This window comes from Terrapene carolina, unplaced genomic scaffold, assembly GCF_002925995.2.
Source record: "Terrapene carolina triunguis isolate 2854851 unplaced genomic scaffold, T_m_triunguis-2.0 Scaffold139, whole genome shotgun sequence".
Classification (NCBI taxonomy): Eukaryota; Metazoa; Chordata; order Testudines; family Emydidae; genus Terrapene; species Terrapene triunguis.
In genome coordinates, this window is record NW_020664490.1 from 2,885,052 (window position 1) to 2,902,958 (window position 17,907).

The 17,907-nt window shown below is 41.6% G+C and overlaps 1 protein-coding gene across 1 annotated transcript in view; it reads right to left on the reverse strand.

The window, feature by feature from the left end:
- Positions 1-17,907, reverse strand: part of LOC112112818 (phospholipid-transporting ATPase IB-like) — a 422,105-nt gene that overhangs the window by 21,354 nt on the left and 382,844 nt on the right. Inside the window, exon 27 of the mRNA XM_026653425.1 lies at positions 2,737-2,811. Coding sequence (XP_026509210.1) covers positions 2,737-2,811 — 75 coding nt within the window. The remainder of the gene's footprint in view (positions 1-2,736; positions 2,812-17,907) is intronic.

Sequence of the window (17,907 nt, forward strand, 5' to 3'; positions counted from 1 at the left end):
CCAGAAATGCTGACATTATGGGGTTCCTGATGCTGCTAGGAGGAGGGGTTTCTGGGGGGCATGTGCCCCCAAAGTTTTGGCTCTGTGGGGCTGGGAGTAAAATGGGCTCAGCTAGCACCCACCCCCAACACCTTGTGCTACTGACAGCTGTGGCTGTGGGCACTGCTGCTAGGCCTCTCCTTTTTGAAGGATGCTTGGTCTTCTCAAAGGAACACTCAGCTCCAGAACTACTGTGGATGGCTCAACCCCACATTGTGGTCCTGAGAAGGGAGAGGGATTGCTAGGGCCATGTACCTTCAGATCCTGGCCTGTGTCAGAGGGGAGGAAAGGAAGAGGGAGACTCTGAAGCACCTTGGGCAGGTCACTTTGGGCTTAATTCTGGCAAACCTTACTCACAATGAAAAGCACTCAGGCATGTGAATAGTTTTGTTGAAGTCAAAAGGATTACTCCCATGAGTAACGGCTATTCAATGTGGGTAAGTGTTGCAGAATTGGGCCCTTAATTTCTCTGTTCCTCAACCTCCTCCTGTGTACCATCGTGACAATCATACCTACTTTACCCAGGTCCTCGGAGACTTAATTCATTTGCTATGTGTGCTGAGAGCCTTGGATGGAAGACGCTATAAATTCAAAGTTTTATTATAATGTAGCCTAAAACTATACTCTCCCTCCTTCATCTTCACCCATTTTCTAAACTGACAGTTTCATGCTAGGAAATTAATTTCTAATCCAATTTTCTACAGTTCAGCTAACAATCTCTGATTAGATGCAGTTTTATTTATTATCTTTACAAAATCTCTTGCTTGTATGCTGGATTGTGATTCCTGCCAGCAATGCATACTATGTCTGGAGAGTTTAGGTGAAGATTCACTTCCACACAGGGCTGGATATTAGCGGGGATCAGTAATTGCAAGCACATTTTCTACATGAATGATGTAATCTTTTAAATTAGTCATAAAGCAACAGGCCAGATGGCTGCAATGGCAGCACTCTCATATGGGATATGAGAGCCAAAACTAAGGCCACTAGTCTAATGCGCTCCATGAAGATTCCACGCTATAGGATGGATTTAGGGTGTCTTCAGGGATTTTTGGTATTTCCCAAGTTTTCTGCAGTATTTACGTTTTCACTTTAAAAAAAGATCTTTTAGCCCATCTGGTTATGAAGGTAACCTTCGAAGGCAAACCTATGCAAGGCCTGAATTCTGGTTCTACCAACCTTACCCACACTAAGTAACACTGTAATGGGATTACTTACATAGGGGCTGGAACTAGGGGAGGTGGGGGTGCTGCCGCACCCCTGGCTTGAAGTGGTTTCCATTATATCCAGGGTTTATTGTTTGGTTCCATGGCTCTCAGCACCCCCACTATACAAATTGTTCCAGCAGCACCCCTGACTACTTATGAAGAAGTAAAGGATTATTCAGCATTGGTGCGAGTAGCAGAATGGGGCCACACAGTGATATCCTAAAGCCTAATCCCTTTGAGTTATTGAGTGCCTCCAGCACTCTGCAGGATTCGGTCTTTAGTGACCCTGGAATATATAGACATAATGAAACAATAGCTTTAGGATTAGACTGAACTGCCATTCATCTGAAGAGAACTAACCAAAATGTTAATTCTGAGACCTAATAACAGTAATTAAAGGCAACATGGTTCACTACTTCTTCATTGCTTTCAGCAGCAGTAGCCAGTTAAAGTGCTTTAATTCAGGGTAGTTGGATTAATCTGAAAAGAAATCATGTTAAAAGATTTATAGATGCAAATATGTGAATTGAAGAGATGGAGTGGGGTGCTTTAGGAAAACTTCAAGATCTCTTAGTGAGGGTGATGCAAAGAACTGAGAGAATGTAAAATCTCTGGCCTAAAATCTCCTTTTATTTGACACTGGGTTGTGTGGGATTATAATTTTTAAATTTTGAAACAAGTCCTGGTCAAACAAAAAGTAAACTTTACGTAAAACTATTCATTAATGATATAAACAGTTTATTTGATGACTTTTGGTGTTTTCACATATTTGGAGTAAATTTGTTTTAAAAAATCCCAAAGATTTCCAAAAAAACTCAACACACAATGGGGAAATTTCACACGTGTTGGCAAAAGTCCCTGCAGTTTCCCAGTTGCCTTAGTCAAGCTTTGTGGATCCAGGCACCAGACTAGATGTAACTAATAATGTCACTAGCAGATGTCAGTGAATTGATAGACCAAGTTTCTATAAAACCAGGGAACAGAATAAATCTTTAGTATTAATTGTGGAAGATAAATGCCTAAAAATGGCCTCCCATGGATGAAAATGATAAGGGGCTTTAGAAGCTACCATAATACAATAATGAATGAAGGACAAAATGTCCAAAAACATGATACAAGACAAATATATATTTATGTTGACTAGGAAAAAAGAAGAAAAATAAAAATGTTTAAATATAAAAAATAGTTTGAAATACTTTGAACAATTTGAATTGCATAAACATACAGAGATCTAATGAAAGCATATTATTAAGATAAAAGTGCTAATATTTTCAAGGCACTATTCCAAATACATTTGCTGTGATTAAAATAAACATCCAGGATCTTTCGCATCTACAGTCTAGGGCAGATCAACAAAGGCCCTAAAAATGTGTTTGTACTTCATGATATGTATGCAGATGGATGGCTGAGATAAACTGCACAGACATAAACAACAATGGAATGTCACTGAGGTTCTGCATACCATCAAGCCGAGACATGGAATACTTACCACATTGTATAGGCCGATGCACCATCGCTCAAATAAAATCTGCCCAGAAAATCCATTAACAAATGCAAACCAAAGCTGAAACAGAAGAAAGTTACACAAAACTTTAGATCAATATTGCGCTGAATGTTTCCATATATTGAACAGGAGAGAAGGGTGTGGAATGTGGACCACCATCTGAAGACAGCTGCTTACTGTGCTCTAAAAATAATTATCAGCAGTGTCCCACAGTTGTTTCTTTTAAAGTCCTGCATTTTAAATAGTGCTACAGAACTGCTTATTTAAGTTAGGTAACTAAGGTGATGGAGCAATTTGTAGTATTTGCATCATTGCACTAAAAAAAAAGATCCCTAAAACTATTTATAGACTACCGACAAATTGTTAATGTGTGCAAAGTTAATAGCTATCCTGGTTGGTAGCTAGCTTGGTAAACACGTTCTGAAGTCTGTAATGTCCCATTTGACACTATCTGGATAAAAACAGCACCACTGTAATTCTAGGAAAGTCTTAGAAACTATTGCAACCAGAATGCTATGTTGCCTTGCAAGTTCTGCTTAAAAATGGTGAGAAGCCAGCTTCCTTGACCTTACTTCTCACATTGCTCAACCAGCTTCTTGACATGTTTAAGTACATATCCCAGGTGCAATGCACAGAGCAGGTAAGGGGGGAGAAAAAAGAAAAAGAGAGATGAAGAAGCATTCAAATTCTCTAATTTCCATAAGCAACACCTCCATTCCATCAGGGCTTCCACTAGCCAATACTCTCCTGGCCTCACATTGAGAACCCACCATACACAAAAGCAGCAGAAACCTGCCTCTCCAAGAGCATCCCAGCATCAGAACCCACCCACTGCTTTCGTGACTAAAGGACTGTGGGTAGAATTGCAAAAAGATTGAGACTGTATTTCCAACAAGAAATCATAGCTGATTCGGGCGTCTCAGGTGGAGAAAGTCTGAGAACCTCTTCTCTTGAGATGAAACAAATACAGCTAATTTTCTGAAACATATTCCCAGATCTTTGGCAGTGGGGATCCAGGTTCCTTTTCTACAGTTCAAAGTTCAGAATACAGCAGTTCATCTGTCTACTCAGCAACACAAGCATCCCAGTGCTCTGCTCAGTTCTCTGGAACCCCAATTAACAGAGTCAACTTCAAGGCTTTGGTAACAAGACTGGAAGCTCTCCATGACATTAGCCCAGGCTACTTAAGGAATCATCATTGTCTCTGAGACCATAACCTCCCATGACAACTACAGTCCTTTGGAAAAAATGGAAATGTCAGCCCCCTGTGCAAATGACAGACAGGGCTTTCTCTGCAGCTGGCCTATGACTAAGGCACTCGCTTCTTGCGGGGAAAAAATACATAGCTCATTTGTTTGATTTAGATTTCCCACAATAAAAAAATTCTTACCAACAAGTGGAGGAAGGAAAACATAAAATCCTGTGAAATATTTAACTTGCAAGATACTACAATACCATGAGGACCAATATAGGATAGACAGACAGACAAACAAAAAGTAACAGATTTTCCATTTAGAAGACAAGCACCTGACCTCTATTACTAACTGCTTCTTACCTAACAATACTGGTCCATGCAAGACTTTTTAAAATCCTCACTGGAAGGATTACGTAGTATCACTGATTAGTTAGACAACTTAGTAGAAAATTGAGGTGAGATGTTTCTGACTCTTTCAAACATCTTCCCCTTGAAAAGTTTGTCTCTGACTTCGCTATACAAATAACATTTGTAGCATTTTATTAAGTTTCTCGGACTAAATGTTATAAGTTACAGGCGCTAGACATTTTAGAGGAAAAATCAAAATCTTCTGAAACCTCAAGTATCTTTTATTGAAATAATCATATGTTGGATAATCAAATGCACTTGTTTCAAAGGAAATTCTATTTAGATGGGCAAGAACGAACAAAAACACAGATTTAAAAAAAATATTTTGGTACTTTAAAATCCAAACTTGACAGTTTTCCTTTTAGCAGGATCCATACAGGTAAAACTGAAGCAAAATGAGAACATGCTGTATTTTCAATGCTTACACAAGCTTACTTGCATTACACTCTTTCTATACATGAGATGGAGTTGTATGGCTATGACACACTATAAAATAATGGTTATGCTTGTCTTTTGCAGGGTTTCACACTAGCAAATGCCAATCAACACAACAAGAATCCATGGTCTATTTCCTTAATATCTTAATGTCAAGGAACACAAATCATGGAGTCTCAGTGTAAAATAATATACAAATATATTTATTATGAAGCTGACATAAGCCATAAATTGTCATGTGTAGTTTGTTAAATACTATTTGTTTTTACAGACTATGTATTACTTTTTGAGGTTATGGAAAAAAATCCTCTGTCTTAATGTTCTTATTAACAAGAAATACTAAATACAATTGAAGCTGTGCAAGCCACAAGTACCCATGCTTGACTCAGACTTGGTGAGTCGCTAGGAAAACTTGCCAAGTCTGCCTGGCTTGCCAAGCTCCTGGGGTTTGCACTGCTTGAGTATAGTCTTGCTAGGAGCAAATGGACCGAATGTTATTAAATGGCTTTTCTGGAAAAGAAACATTCTTTTCAATTTAACTATTGCCTGACTGCCAAAACAGTTGGAACACCTTATTTATAATTCAGCTATAAAAAAAATATGTCCAGGGAACATATGAAGTCTGACTTCAGTGCAAGGAAATTCATGACTGAAAACTAAGACTGAAAATCCAGGCTGACACACTATTATTACCTTACTTTATTATGGTTAATACTGCAGAGATCTGAGATCTCTAGGTAATATTATGTACTATCTTCCGCAGTATCCAAAAATGGAGCACGTTTGGAAAAATGGAGCATTTTAAAGACAGAGACACAGTCCATAGTTTCGGCATTTAAGTGTGGTTGCATTCTTTATATGTAATGACCCTCATTTTTGAAAAATCAGTGCTAACTGTACGTGGGCACTTGCACACTACGAAGTCAGACAACCACCTCATTGTAGAGGTCACTGAATAGCTGACAGATGTGACAACTGATTTGAGCTTGATGCAAGCTGGTGATCTAAAGGGGAAAAGCTCAATATTCCATTACCAATATCCTGAGCCACACTGTCTATCCACTTGGCTTTAGAATGTATTTTAAGAAAAGAGCAAGTGACATTTTCAGAAAATGTTCCACTCCAGTAAGTTTGAAGGCAATTTTAATTGCATTTTATTGCTTTATGCATAATTATTACTTCAACATTAATGCTTGCAACAGTAGGAACTAATTTATTTAAGCGCTCTAAGGCAATGGGATAGCAAATCATCTATTCTAAATGTGTATATTTATGATGTCTTGATAATAGACAACTTAACGAGTACTAGAAATGTTTTCCCAATCCTGCTAAAGGGCATGGAAAGCTAATATAATCAGGGTATCAACAATTGCCACAGGCACCAATTACAGCCAGATGCCTTTACTATATAGAGATGAGTTAAATTCTCAAAATATCCTCTCTTAACACACACATTTTGCATGCTCTTACCAAATAAGCTCATTTACAGTTTGCCTAATAAAGCAGGGTTTATGTATCTCATATGCAATTCATTAATAATGTATCCTGATTAAAATCCTCTTTGTTCCAGATGTATCTCTCAATGCAAGGCTCTAATTCCTGCTCAAGCGCACATAGCCCTAATATAATCCCTTCATTAGAGTATATATGGCACCAATTTATAATATAGCTAGAGAATCTCTTTAATAAGATTTGACAGAGTAGGCCTGGCTTCCTGAAATTCACTTGACTTACCAAGGAATGTTTTTTTGCTATTTGTCTTTGCTTATTAACTGTTAAAAAGAGAAAGAAAATTGTTTTTCTTTCAGTAGTAGAAAACCAATTTTTTTCTAACCCAACCCACCCTAAGCAGATATCATTTAAAATTAAAGGACTCTCTAACCTTTTCTGCCAATTTCCCAATTATTCCAAGTTTTAATCTGATTTTTTCTTTTAAATTATTAAGAATTATACAGCAAGAGTTGGTCAGATAAATAGCTTATAAGGATATAGAAGCAATCTCCGTAGTAGATGTTTCCTAAATTTTAACGCTAATATATTTAAAAAATCCTGAACAGATGTTATTCCTTCTATTGTTGTCTTAATTTGAAGGCTATAGTTGATATTTTAGTATACTGGAATTACAAAAATGTACCATTTTGGTCTTTCATTCCTCTCTAATTATACAGAGAGAGACACCGTGAAATTTATTTTTTCCCCTCGAACATATTGCTTCCATGCCTTCTCTTCAAAACATGAGCACTGAACAGTGTAAAGATCTGGGGCCTATCATCATGGAAGACGTGCACTCACCCCCAAAACCTCATAGAAGTCAATGGGAGTTATATGCCCACATGCAAGGAGATGATCAAGCCCCTGAAGACTCTGCTACTCACCTATGCTATTACGGCTCATTATTATCAAATTGTGATGGTGCCCAACAGCACAGTCAGGATCAGGGCCCCACTGTATGAGACATGACCCCTGCCCAAAAGAGTTCACAATGTAATTCAAGATGAGGTGCAAAAAGTCAGTGTAATAGCAGAAGGGAAGGAGGGAGGATGGACAAGGATAACAGAAATGAGATACCAGTTACATAAATTAGCTATTAGCACAGTCCCCACTGGTTTTCTACCCAGATGTTATCACTAGGTAGCACTCTGGCCTCTTGGTTAAAAGGCATCATGCCAGGATACTGTACCCACTGCTGACAATATAGTACTCAGGGATGTTATCTTGTTAGAGAGGCTAGCTAAGAGGAAGTATTAAACTAAAGTCCCTTCTGGTCATCTCTGGTAGCACTTTTTCAAAAACTGGATAACCCTCCAAAATCCTAATCAACATTCCTTCTCTTAATAAAAGCAGGTTATAACAAACAAAGGGGTGTTTGAGCTATGCAACCGAGTGCCCAATAACGCCATTTGCCTAAACCGAGCCAAATTTTCTAACATGGGCATGTAAGCAGGATGTCCATATGATGCATTTAAGTGCTCAAATCAGCATTTAGGTACATAAATTCTCACTTTAAACACCTGAGGGCTAAACTGAACGTGGAATCTGGATGTCTATTACAGTGTGCAGCCAGGTTTGCTTCTGCTTTGGTTCTATGGGGAATGATATCTTGAAGAGGTGAGCTTACATCATGAGCTGAAGATGCTAAGGGTGGAAATTTTCTTGATCTTCTTTGGTGCAGATTTCAGAGCCTTTGGTCCTAATGGCATAGGCCAGCTATGGAGAAGGCTTCTTCTCTGATTCCCTGAAGTCACTGTCACTAGTGAGTCCACCATGTGAAGACTGTAAGTTGCCTGAGCTATCAAAGGTCAGATTTACTCATCTGAAGGCCAGATGGTAGAGCTTGCCAGTTGCCCAAAACATTTCCTTCATACTAATAGCTTCAGTTCAATCTTTTCTGGATTAATTTCTTCAATCATGCTCAAATTTCAGAAGATACCAGGAAAACTGCACTGTCTGTGCTAGATGTGAGCATAGGTGCTGGAACTAGGAGTGCAGCAGGGTTTTCCATCATACGCAGGGTTTACAGTTTGGGGCAATGGCTTTCAGCACCCCCACTATACAAATTATTCCAGCGTCCCTGGATGTGAGAGTTACACAGAGCTGTGTATTGTCAGCATATTACTGGCACTGTATCCTGTGTCATAACATGATGTTCCCTAATGGCTTTACATACATGTTACACCAGAGTGGCGTCATGATTCACTCACTATGACACTTTTTAGATCTGCTGGAAAAGGAATGAGCAAAGACAACTTTGTTTGACTCAGTCAACTCCGACCAGGACACACAGGGGTTTGAGCAGTAGCTGGTCAAGGTTGTCTAAAACTGCTGACAGAGCAAATAGTAGCAGTACTGTTGTTTCACCTCTGTCCATCTCCGTGAGGAACTCATCACAAAGGCCATTTCAGTTTCATTATCTAGCCTGAAACCAGATTGAGATGAGTCTAGGATACCAACTGGGATGAGATGTTGCAGAAACCAGTCAAATACCAATAATTTTGCCCAGGAATGAGAGACTCAAGTGAATGGTAGTTAGAGAGGTTGTAAGTGTTATGCGTTTTGTTTTTGAGGCTAGGCCAGGGTATTACTTGCTTCAGAGTAGTTGGAAGAAGAAATTATTCACCTTGTGCAGTAACGATGGTTCTTCATGATGTGTCCCCCTATGGGTGCTCCACTGTACATGTGCTTGTGTCCCTGCGCTGCTGACTGGAGAACTTCGGAAGCAGTGTGCATTATGCCTGCACATGCACTAACCCTCCTCAGGTCCTTTTCTACCACAGAGTCATAGACAAGCATGCCGAAGCAGAGGGGAGGAGGGTGGATTGTGGAGCACCCACAGGGACACATCACATCTTGAAGAACCATCATTACTGCACAAGGTGAGTAACTACTTCTTCTTCAAATAGTGTTCCTATGGGTGCTTCACTGTAGGTGATTCCCGAGCAGTATCCCTTCTGGAGGGCTGGGACTTCGGAGTCACGTCCGTTTCAGATGACAGTACTTTGGAGCCAAAGATGGCATTGGAGGTGGAGTACCCAGTGATCGCATAATGTTCTGCGAAGGTGTGTACCGTCGCCCATGTCACCACTCTACAGATTTCTGAGATAGGGTCATTCTTGAAGAAGGTGACGCATGAGGAGATCGACTTTGTGGAGTGTGTACCAATAGTATCTGGAGGGGTCATATTGCAAACTTGTCTAATGCAGTTCGAGACCCACTTGGAGAGTCTTTGGGCTGATACTGCTGAGACCCTGGATCTTTCCTCAAGGGAGAAGAAAAGCCTAGGGGACTTCCTGAAATCCTTCATCCTATCCAGGTAGAAGGCCGGGCTCTCCTGACATCCAGAGTGTATAATAGAGCCTCTCTGTTGTCTCGGCGGTGAGGCTTGGGGTAGAAGGTTGGAAGGTGAATCAACTGGTTCATGTGCAACGGGGAGGTTACCTTAAGGATGAATTCTGGATATGGCCTGAGCATAACCTTGTCCTGAAAGAATACGGGGGGATAGGAGGATTGTGTCGTTAGGGCTGTTATTTCTCCTGTTCTCCTAGCTGAGGTGATTGCTATCAGGAAGGTCGTTTTCATTGAGAGGTATGTAAGTGAACAGGTGGCCATGGGTTCAAAGGGAGGTCTGGTCAGTCCTTTCAATACCAGGTTTAGGTCCCACATGGGGATAGGGAGTCACGGTTATGGGAAAATATTTACTACAGCCAGAGGAATCTTTTTGTGGTTGGGTGGGATAGCACTGAGTACCCCTCTACTGGCTGGTGGAAGGCTGCTATAGCTGCCAGGTGGACTCAGAGAGCTGAGAGAGAGTCCCAATCTTTTCAGGGTCAGTACATAGTCTAAGATCTGTGGGAGAGCCGTACATATTGGGGAGATTTGTTGGGAAGTACATTAAATGTGGAACCGGGACCATTTTTTGCAGGTAAGTACGGCATGTTGAGGACTTGCTACTGTGTAATAATACTCTTGTACCTCCTTCGAGCAGGAGTTCTCTATGTGTTGGAACCATGAAGTATCCATGCTTTGAGGCAAAGAATCCCCAGATTGGGATGTAGGGTGCATCCTCTGCTTTGCGAGAAGAGGTATGGAGTGGATTGGAGAGACATCGGTGAGCACGTCACAACCTGTGACAGGTAAGGGTACCAGGTCTGTCTCGACCAAGTGGGAGTGATCAGTATGATGTGTGCACCTTATTTTATTTTCAATAGGACTTTCAGCAGTAGGGGAAAGGGGGGAAAGGCATAGAGGATGCCCCTGTCCGAAGGAGGAGGAAAGTATCGTCCAGGTAGTGTTGTCCTATCCCTGCTCTCGAGCAGTAGTGTGGACATTTCCTCTTCAGGTGAGTGGCGAACAGGTCTGTGATCAGTGTCCCCCACCACTTGAATAGGTTGTGAAGTACTGCTGGGTCTATCTCCCACTCGTGGTCATGTGGGAATTTGTGACTGAGACTGTCTGAGTTTTGTGTGCCTGGGAGGTAAGCCGGGGATAGTGTGCTGTTGTGGAAGATACATCAATTCCATAGTCTCATCGCTTTCACACAGAGGGAGGGCTCCCCCTTGTTGATTTATGTAGTACATACAGGCTATGTTGTCTGTTAGGACTCTCGTGTGTGATCCTTTGAACAGCAGGACGAAATGGGTGCAGGCATTCCTGACCACCCTTAACTCAAGGAGGTAGATGTTAAGGGATGACCACCTGCCTAGTGTTGTGAGGCCATTTAGATGCGCACTCCACCCTATGAGCTGAACCACATCTGGAGGCATCACGTGTGAAGCCTGGCATGAGGTATTACTGCTGTGCCCGCTGCCATATGCCCCAAGAGTTGGAGGCAGTGTCTGGCTGATATTTGTGGGCTGTTTTGAATGGTCTCTATGAGTGTGGCCAAGAAGAGGAATCTGTGTTGAGGTAGGGGAGCTCTGGCTTGTAACGAGTCAAGGTCGGTGCCTATGAATTCCAGGTGTTGCACTGGAAGGAAGGTTGATTTCTGGGCGTTGATCTGTAGGCATAGTTCTGTGAACAATTCTACTGCAGCTTTGGTGACTTGGTGAGCCTCTTGGAGAGACCAGGCTCTGAGGAGGCAATGGTCCAGACAAGGTAAATCATAATACCTTGGGAGCGTAAGTGCGCGGCCACTACTGAGAAAACCTGTACTGGTGGTGGTCTTGTCCCAGAGTGAATCTGAGAAATTGCCTGTGAGTCAGTAGGACTGAGATACGGAAGTAGGCATCCTGAAGGTCGAGGGCCAAAAACCAGTCTCCCTATTCCAACACTGAAATGATCATTGCTAGAATGACCATCTTGAATTTTTGAGCTCTGACAAACTTGTTGAGAGCTCTGAGGTCTAGTATGGGTCTCCATCCTCTTTTCTTCTTGGGTATTAGGAAATAGCAAGAGTAGAACTCTTTGCCTCGTAGATGGTGAGGTACTGGTTCTATGGCTCCTAACTGGAGGAGATGATCTACCTCTTATCATAATAAACTCTTGTGAGAAGGGTCCCTGAAGAGGGATGGGGAAGGGTGTTGTGGAGGGGGCAGGGAGGTAAAACGGATAGAGTGAACAATCTCTAAGCCCATCAGTCCAATGTTATGCATTCCCAGGTGCTCTGGAACGTTGCCAGATGGTAGCCAAATGGGTCGATAGCTGTGGTCAGTTCATAGAATCATAGAATATCAGGGTTGGAAGGGACCTCAAGAGGTCATCTAGTCCAACCCCCTGCTTAAAGCAGGACCAATTCCCAACTAAATCATCCCAGCCAGGGCTTTGTCAAGCCGGGCCTTAAAAACCTCCAAGAAAGGAGACTCCACCACCTCCCTAGGTAACGCATTCCAGTGCTTCACCACCCTCCTGGTGAAATAGTGTTTCCTAATAGTAGCAGTTGGGAAAAGTGGTCTATCAACGTCTCAACCAACACGTCAAAATTGGTGCTTGGAAGTGGATGGCTGGGACGTGGAAGATTGTGGGCCAAATGGTTTACATCTCGTGAACTTAGTTTTCTTTGTGGCTTGTGGTAGTGCTGAGTCGGGTATTGGGAAGTGCATGGTTTGTGCTGGGGCTGCAGACTAAATTTCCTCTTTTGTCCTGGCGTGTAGATGCCCAGTGAGTGGAGAGTGACCCTAGAATCCTTCAGGGTGTGAAGAGAGGCATCCATCTTCTCTGTGAAGAGCTTAGTGCCTTCAAAGGAAAGGTCTTCAACACTCTTTTGGAAAAACAACGAGGAGTCCTTGTGGCACCTTAGAGACTAACAAATTTATTTGGGCATAAGCTTTCGTGGGCTAGAACCCACTTCATCGGATGCATGAAGTGAAAAATACAGGAGCAGGTATAAATACATGAAAGGATGGGGGTTGCTTTACCAAGTGTGAGGTCAGTCAAATGAAATAAATCAATTAACAGCAGGATACCAAGGGAGGAAAAATAACTTTTGAAGCGGTAAGAGAGTGGCCCATTACAGACAGTTGACAAGAAGGTGTGACTGACCTCACACTTGGTAAAGCATCTTGTTAGACAAGGATTAATAGAGTATGTCAAGGAGTTTGTGGTGGGTGTCCTTGACTTCTTCTAGCAGTATCTGAGGAGTATCCGCCACTCTCTTTGCTAGGTCTTGGAAGAGAAAGTAATCAGCCAGAGATGGTGGGGGAAGGCATAAAGGCCTCATCTGGGGAGGAGGAGGATATGGTCCTCATGGTCACCTCCTCCTCAACACTGCCCTTCCCGTTCCTCCACAATTTTTTTGGAGATTCTGAAACTCTGGACGCTGTAGCCATGGGGGGGGGGGGGGCAGAGGTTCTCGGGTGGGGCTAGAAGCTTGAGAGGCATGGGGATGATATGCAGCCCAAGGGCGGTGGTGGCATAGAGCCCAGTGGTGGTGCCCATGGTTGACCATACCAATTTGTTGTTGGTGAGCCCATCTGAAAGTATGCTCAGGAACCCTGTTGGTATTGGACACCATAGGGAGCCTGGGAGGAATATTGCAATACTGCCTTCTCTGGTTTGCTGTCCAAGTTCACACTAGAGAGCATGCTAGTGTTGTAGGGCAGCGGGGAAGACTCCTGTTTCAGAAAAGGACTCTGTGCGGAGGTCCTGGTACTGAGAAGAGGAGACTCCAGTATGTAGGATACACATAGGTCCCTTGAGTGCTGGTTGTGACACACTGGCACCCCTATATTCACCACTGTCATGTAATTAGGATATGTTTTGCAAAGACATGCTCTTAATCGGCTACTGCAGTATTGACACCAGTTCACCATATAAAATGCTCACATAATTCCCGCACCGAGAATCTGTTTGCTCAACTTTTTTCGCTAACAACTGTTGCCTACCAGAGTGCTACTGTGGTCCTCAAAAGAGTACAAATGACTTTCTCTGTTAATAGCTTGGTATATGTTCATGGGAATCTACTGTATCTCCACACTGTGTAATCACTCCAGACTGTGATTTTATGATACATCATTCTCTGCTGTCGAACTGATCAGCATCTCACATAAAAAAGACAAAGCTATGCTTGAGTGTGGTTTTAAATGATCTGCTGGCCCTTTCAAAAGTAAGCAATATTTTTAGTGACATTTCCTAAGCAATGAAATGTTTAGCACAGTTATGCTCTCTTGCTGAAATAAAGGACAATAGAGCATTAAGCATTTATTAAACAGTTGAATTTAACAGTTTTGATATTAACTTTGTAGCTTTTTATCATCGAGGTTTGTATTTGGTACCTGATCAAGTTTTTAGCTAAGTACATATCAGATAATTTGAAAATGTGGATTTCTCACATTCCTAGTCACAGCAAGAGCAGTGATGTCTATAGTAGAGACCAAAGGAGTTATTTGAAAACAGAGCCCTTATCATTAATCTAACAGCAGCTGCTGTGTGGGAAGGGGAATATAAGAATTGCCATGCCAGAGCAGACCAATGGGCCATCAAGTCTAGCATCCTGCCTCTGGTAAAGTCTAGTACTTGATGTATCAGAGAAAACAAAAACACATTTGATAGCTTGCTAGTAGGGCTGTATGTTTGGGGTCTACAGGAACCTGAATAAAGTGGAACAGCTCATTGTTCTGATAAACCCAAATATCTCACCTTATCCAGTAAGACCAGCAGATTTAGTGTTATTGTGGTACCAGAAATTGCTCCTTAAAGGCATACAACAGGCGCTTATGAGAAACCAAAAACAATTATATAAACTTTAATACTATGACCTTACTGACTAATTGTGAAAAATTATAGCACAGAGGAAATTCTTCCAAAATCCTGATCGTATACGGCAACCATCTTACACCATGAAGCACAGCAGGGCGGCACTTCTATCATCTCCATCTGTACACGCTGCTGCCCCAAGTGGTGAGACGGCACCTACTTTAACTTTCTAAGGGTACTACTAACTATATACATCTAGAAAAAATGCTCCACTAGTGAGAGAATGTGAGGCTAAGACCACACAGAGCTCAGATTCCAGCCATGAGCAGGGAGAAGGAACTGAGGGGGCTCAGGGTGGCGCTGTCTAATATAGCCGGGGAGGGGCTGTGGCAGCAAAGCACGAGCACTGTCCCTCAATGGGTACTGCTAGGCAAAATTCTCCGGCTATGGTGTGCTGGGCGCGCGCGCACACACACACACACACACTGAAGTGGAATACACGGCTACATCTACTCAAAGAAGAGCTATTAGTGATCAGAGGCAGCATTTAGTGGATGAGGAAGACAAAACAAATACAAATATTTAAAAAAGCCACTTTTCTACCAAAACACTCTGCATGTCCATATCCAGAGGAGGGCTGATTCAGGCCTTCATCCTTCTGCACCAGGTAAGCGGAATTCTGTGGAGTTTACTGTATGTGTGGTAACATGTTAGATAAGATATTAAAAACTAGGTCCTTTGTGCTCTGAATGGCTGTTAAAGACCCTAAAGACATGTTTTGTAAAAGGATGGATTTGGTCCAGTGTCCTTGGGCAAAATTTTCCCTTTCCTGGACTGTTGGGAAGTGTGCAAGTTGGTGGCTGCCAGCCAGCATAGATGTAGCTGCAATTAGAGAGGGGCCAATAATTGATTTTTCAGTTTGCTGGCAGTTCTGAAAATAATGTAAAGAAATTGGTTCAAGTGGAACCGAATCCAAAAATCAGTTTCAGGTTGAACAAATCGATCAGAAAACAGGGCTATAGGCTATTCTAATAGAGGTAACTCTCATTTTCCCATGGAAGCTTTATCACCTAAATAAGTAAATAGTCACAACAGAAACTTGAACGTGGGTCTCCTCTAGACAAGGAGGTATAAGTGGTCCTAGCCACCAAATCATTCAGACATGCTTTCCTTAGCCCAGTGACTCTTGATTGGCATTCATAGTGGCAATATGTAGCCATTCACATTTGTAGTCAAATTCACAAATAGTTTCAAGTTGACGAAACTGCATTTTTTGGTGAATAAACTATTCAGCTGAAAAATTTCACTCTCTTCTAGCTGCAATTAGGTGGTGAGAGAATTACTTCTCATATGTATGCAAGCATATAATTGTATATACCTGTATACATCCTAAAATGCTTTGGGATCTTTTGGGATGAAAAGTGATATATAAATACAAAATTAATATTAAATTTAATATGCCTAGACAAAAAAAATCAACAAAGATGATAAACGATTGTATTTTTTGCATAACTTTAAACCTAGGCAATACATTATATTAATGGAGACTGATATTTAGTTTTTAACTTTATAAATAGATACAAGTTACTGTCATTATTTCCCGCAACTCACTGAGGAATCTGATGGCAAGTAAGTCCTTGGCTGCTGCAATCCAGTCACCCATTTCATCTAAACAGAACTCTTCAACCATTTCTCCCCACCTTTATTTGCAGAAGTCCCTCATGTTACTATTATAAACCCAAGTTCACAGCATTCACTTTTCTTGTCATCACATAAAGGAATCCTTCAGTAAGGCTGCTGAATTAAGACTATAGGGGCAGTTCTGTAGCAAGGTCATTTTAGGTCTGGAACAGCTGTCCCCTCAGGATTCCAAACTGCCAGTTCCCCCTTGAAAGTCTCAGCTTTTTTTTTTCTTTTCTTGTTTTCCTTTTAAATAAAGTAAAATTCAATTTGTGTAAGACTTTGGATTTAGGAGCTTTTACAGAAAGTTTATATAAAGTTTTTTGACAGCTTGGAACCAGTGAAAATAACAAAATTAGTAACAGATAAGCCAAACCACTCAAGTGAACCACAGCTAGGCTCTTCTGTCACACTTGACAATAATAAACCCTTACAGTGGTAATCTCAAGAACAGCCTATAATTCTCATTACCCACAGCTTTATTAACATCACAACACTGAAACTCAACAGTCTGGTTCTAAACCACAAGGATACACAGTCTGATTTAAAGGATGACTAGCAACTCTTTTATCTATGTGCTGTAGTTTTGTTTCTGAATACAGTACAACAATTTTCTTGGTAGCAGGAATGTATAGTATAGGCAAGTCTCTCTTTTGTAATAGTTGTTTAAGAACTGGCAATTTCCTCCCTACCAGCACCAAAGCTCATTAATGAAATGCTCCTCTCTCCTGCTCTCCCCACCATTCCTCCCCTGAAAAATATTCCAATGCAATGCTGGTAAAATACATTTATGTGTATTTCTATATACACTGGCAAAACCTAAAAGGATAGATCCCAAACAAATCTTTTGCCAAAATACACAGTGAACTGAAAGCCCACGTAGTCATTTCACTGGTAAAATATTTATTAATGTACTTTTCACTATAAAAAATTATCTGTTTGGACTTGTTTTTGGAAAATGATTAGCTTTCTTTTGCTGCAATATATAAAAGGAAATTCCTAGTGGCCTGAACATTCCTTTTTAGGTGTGTGGTGTTTTCCAAAGGAGTTGAGTTAAAAAAACAACAACAGAAATAAGACAAAATGCCTCAGACAAACAAAAGAAGAAAGCTAGAAGTTCAGATACTCGATAAACACATTTACACACTGAACTCTTGGCGCAAATCTGCCAGGTTTTGACATGTGGCTTTTGGAGCAGAATATTCAGGATAGTGTGCTCTAAGCAAAGAAACTAGCACAGGTGCTGTTTGAAACTACAAAATGAATAAGAAACCAACCTTCCACACAAACTTCCTCATGGATAGACTTTACAAAAACTAGACAAGCCATTTACAAGACAAACTTTGCCTCTCTACAAAGGAAAAAGGACACTAAACTATCTAAACTGCTACATGCCACAAGGAGCCACAACAGTAGTTCCCTTAACCCACCCAGCAATATTGTTAACCTTTCCAGCTATACTCTTAGCCCAGCAGAAGAGTCTGTCCTATCTCGGGGCCTCTCCTTTTGTCCCTCCAGACCCACGAACATGATACAGTTCTGCGGTGACCTAGAATCCTACTTTCGACGTCTCCGACTCAAAGAATATTTCCAACATACCTCTGAACAGCATACTAACCCACAGAATCCCCCCTACCAGCACTATAAAAAAAAGGATTCTGCGTGGACTCCTCCCAGGGCCGGCTCCAGGCACCAGCTGAACAAGCAGGTGCTTGGGGCGGCCAAGGGAGAGGGGCGGCACCTGAGGCAATTCGGGGGCGGCAGGTCCCTCACTCCCTCTAGGAGCAAAGGACCTGCCGCTGTACTGCCCC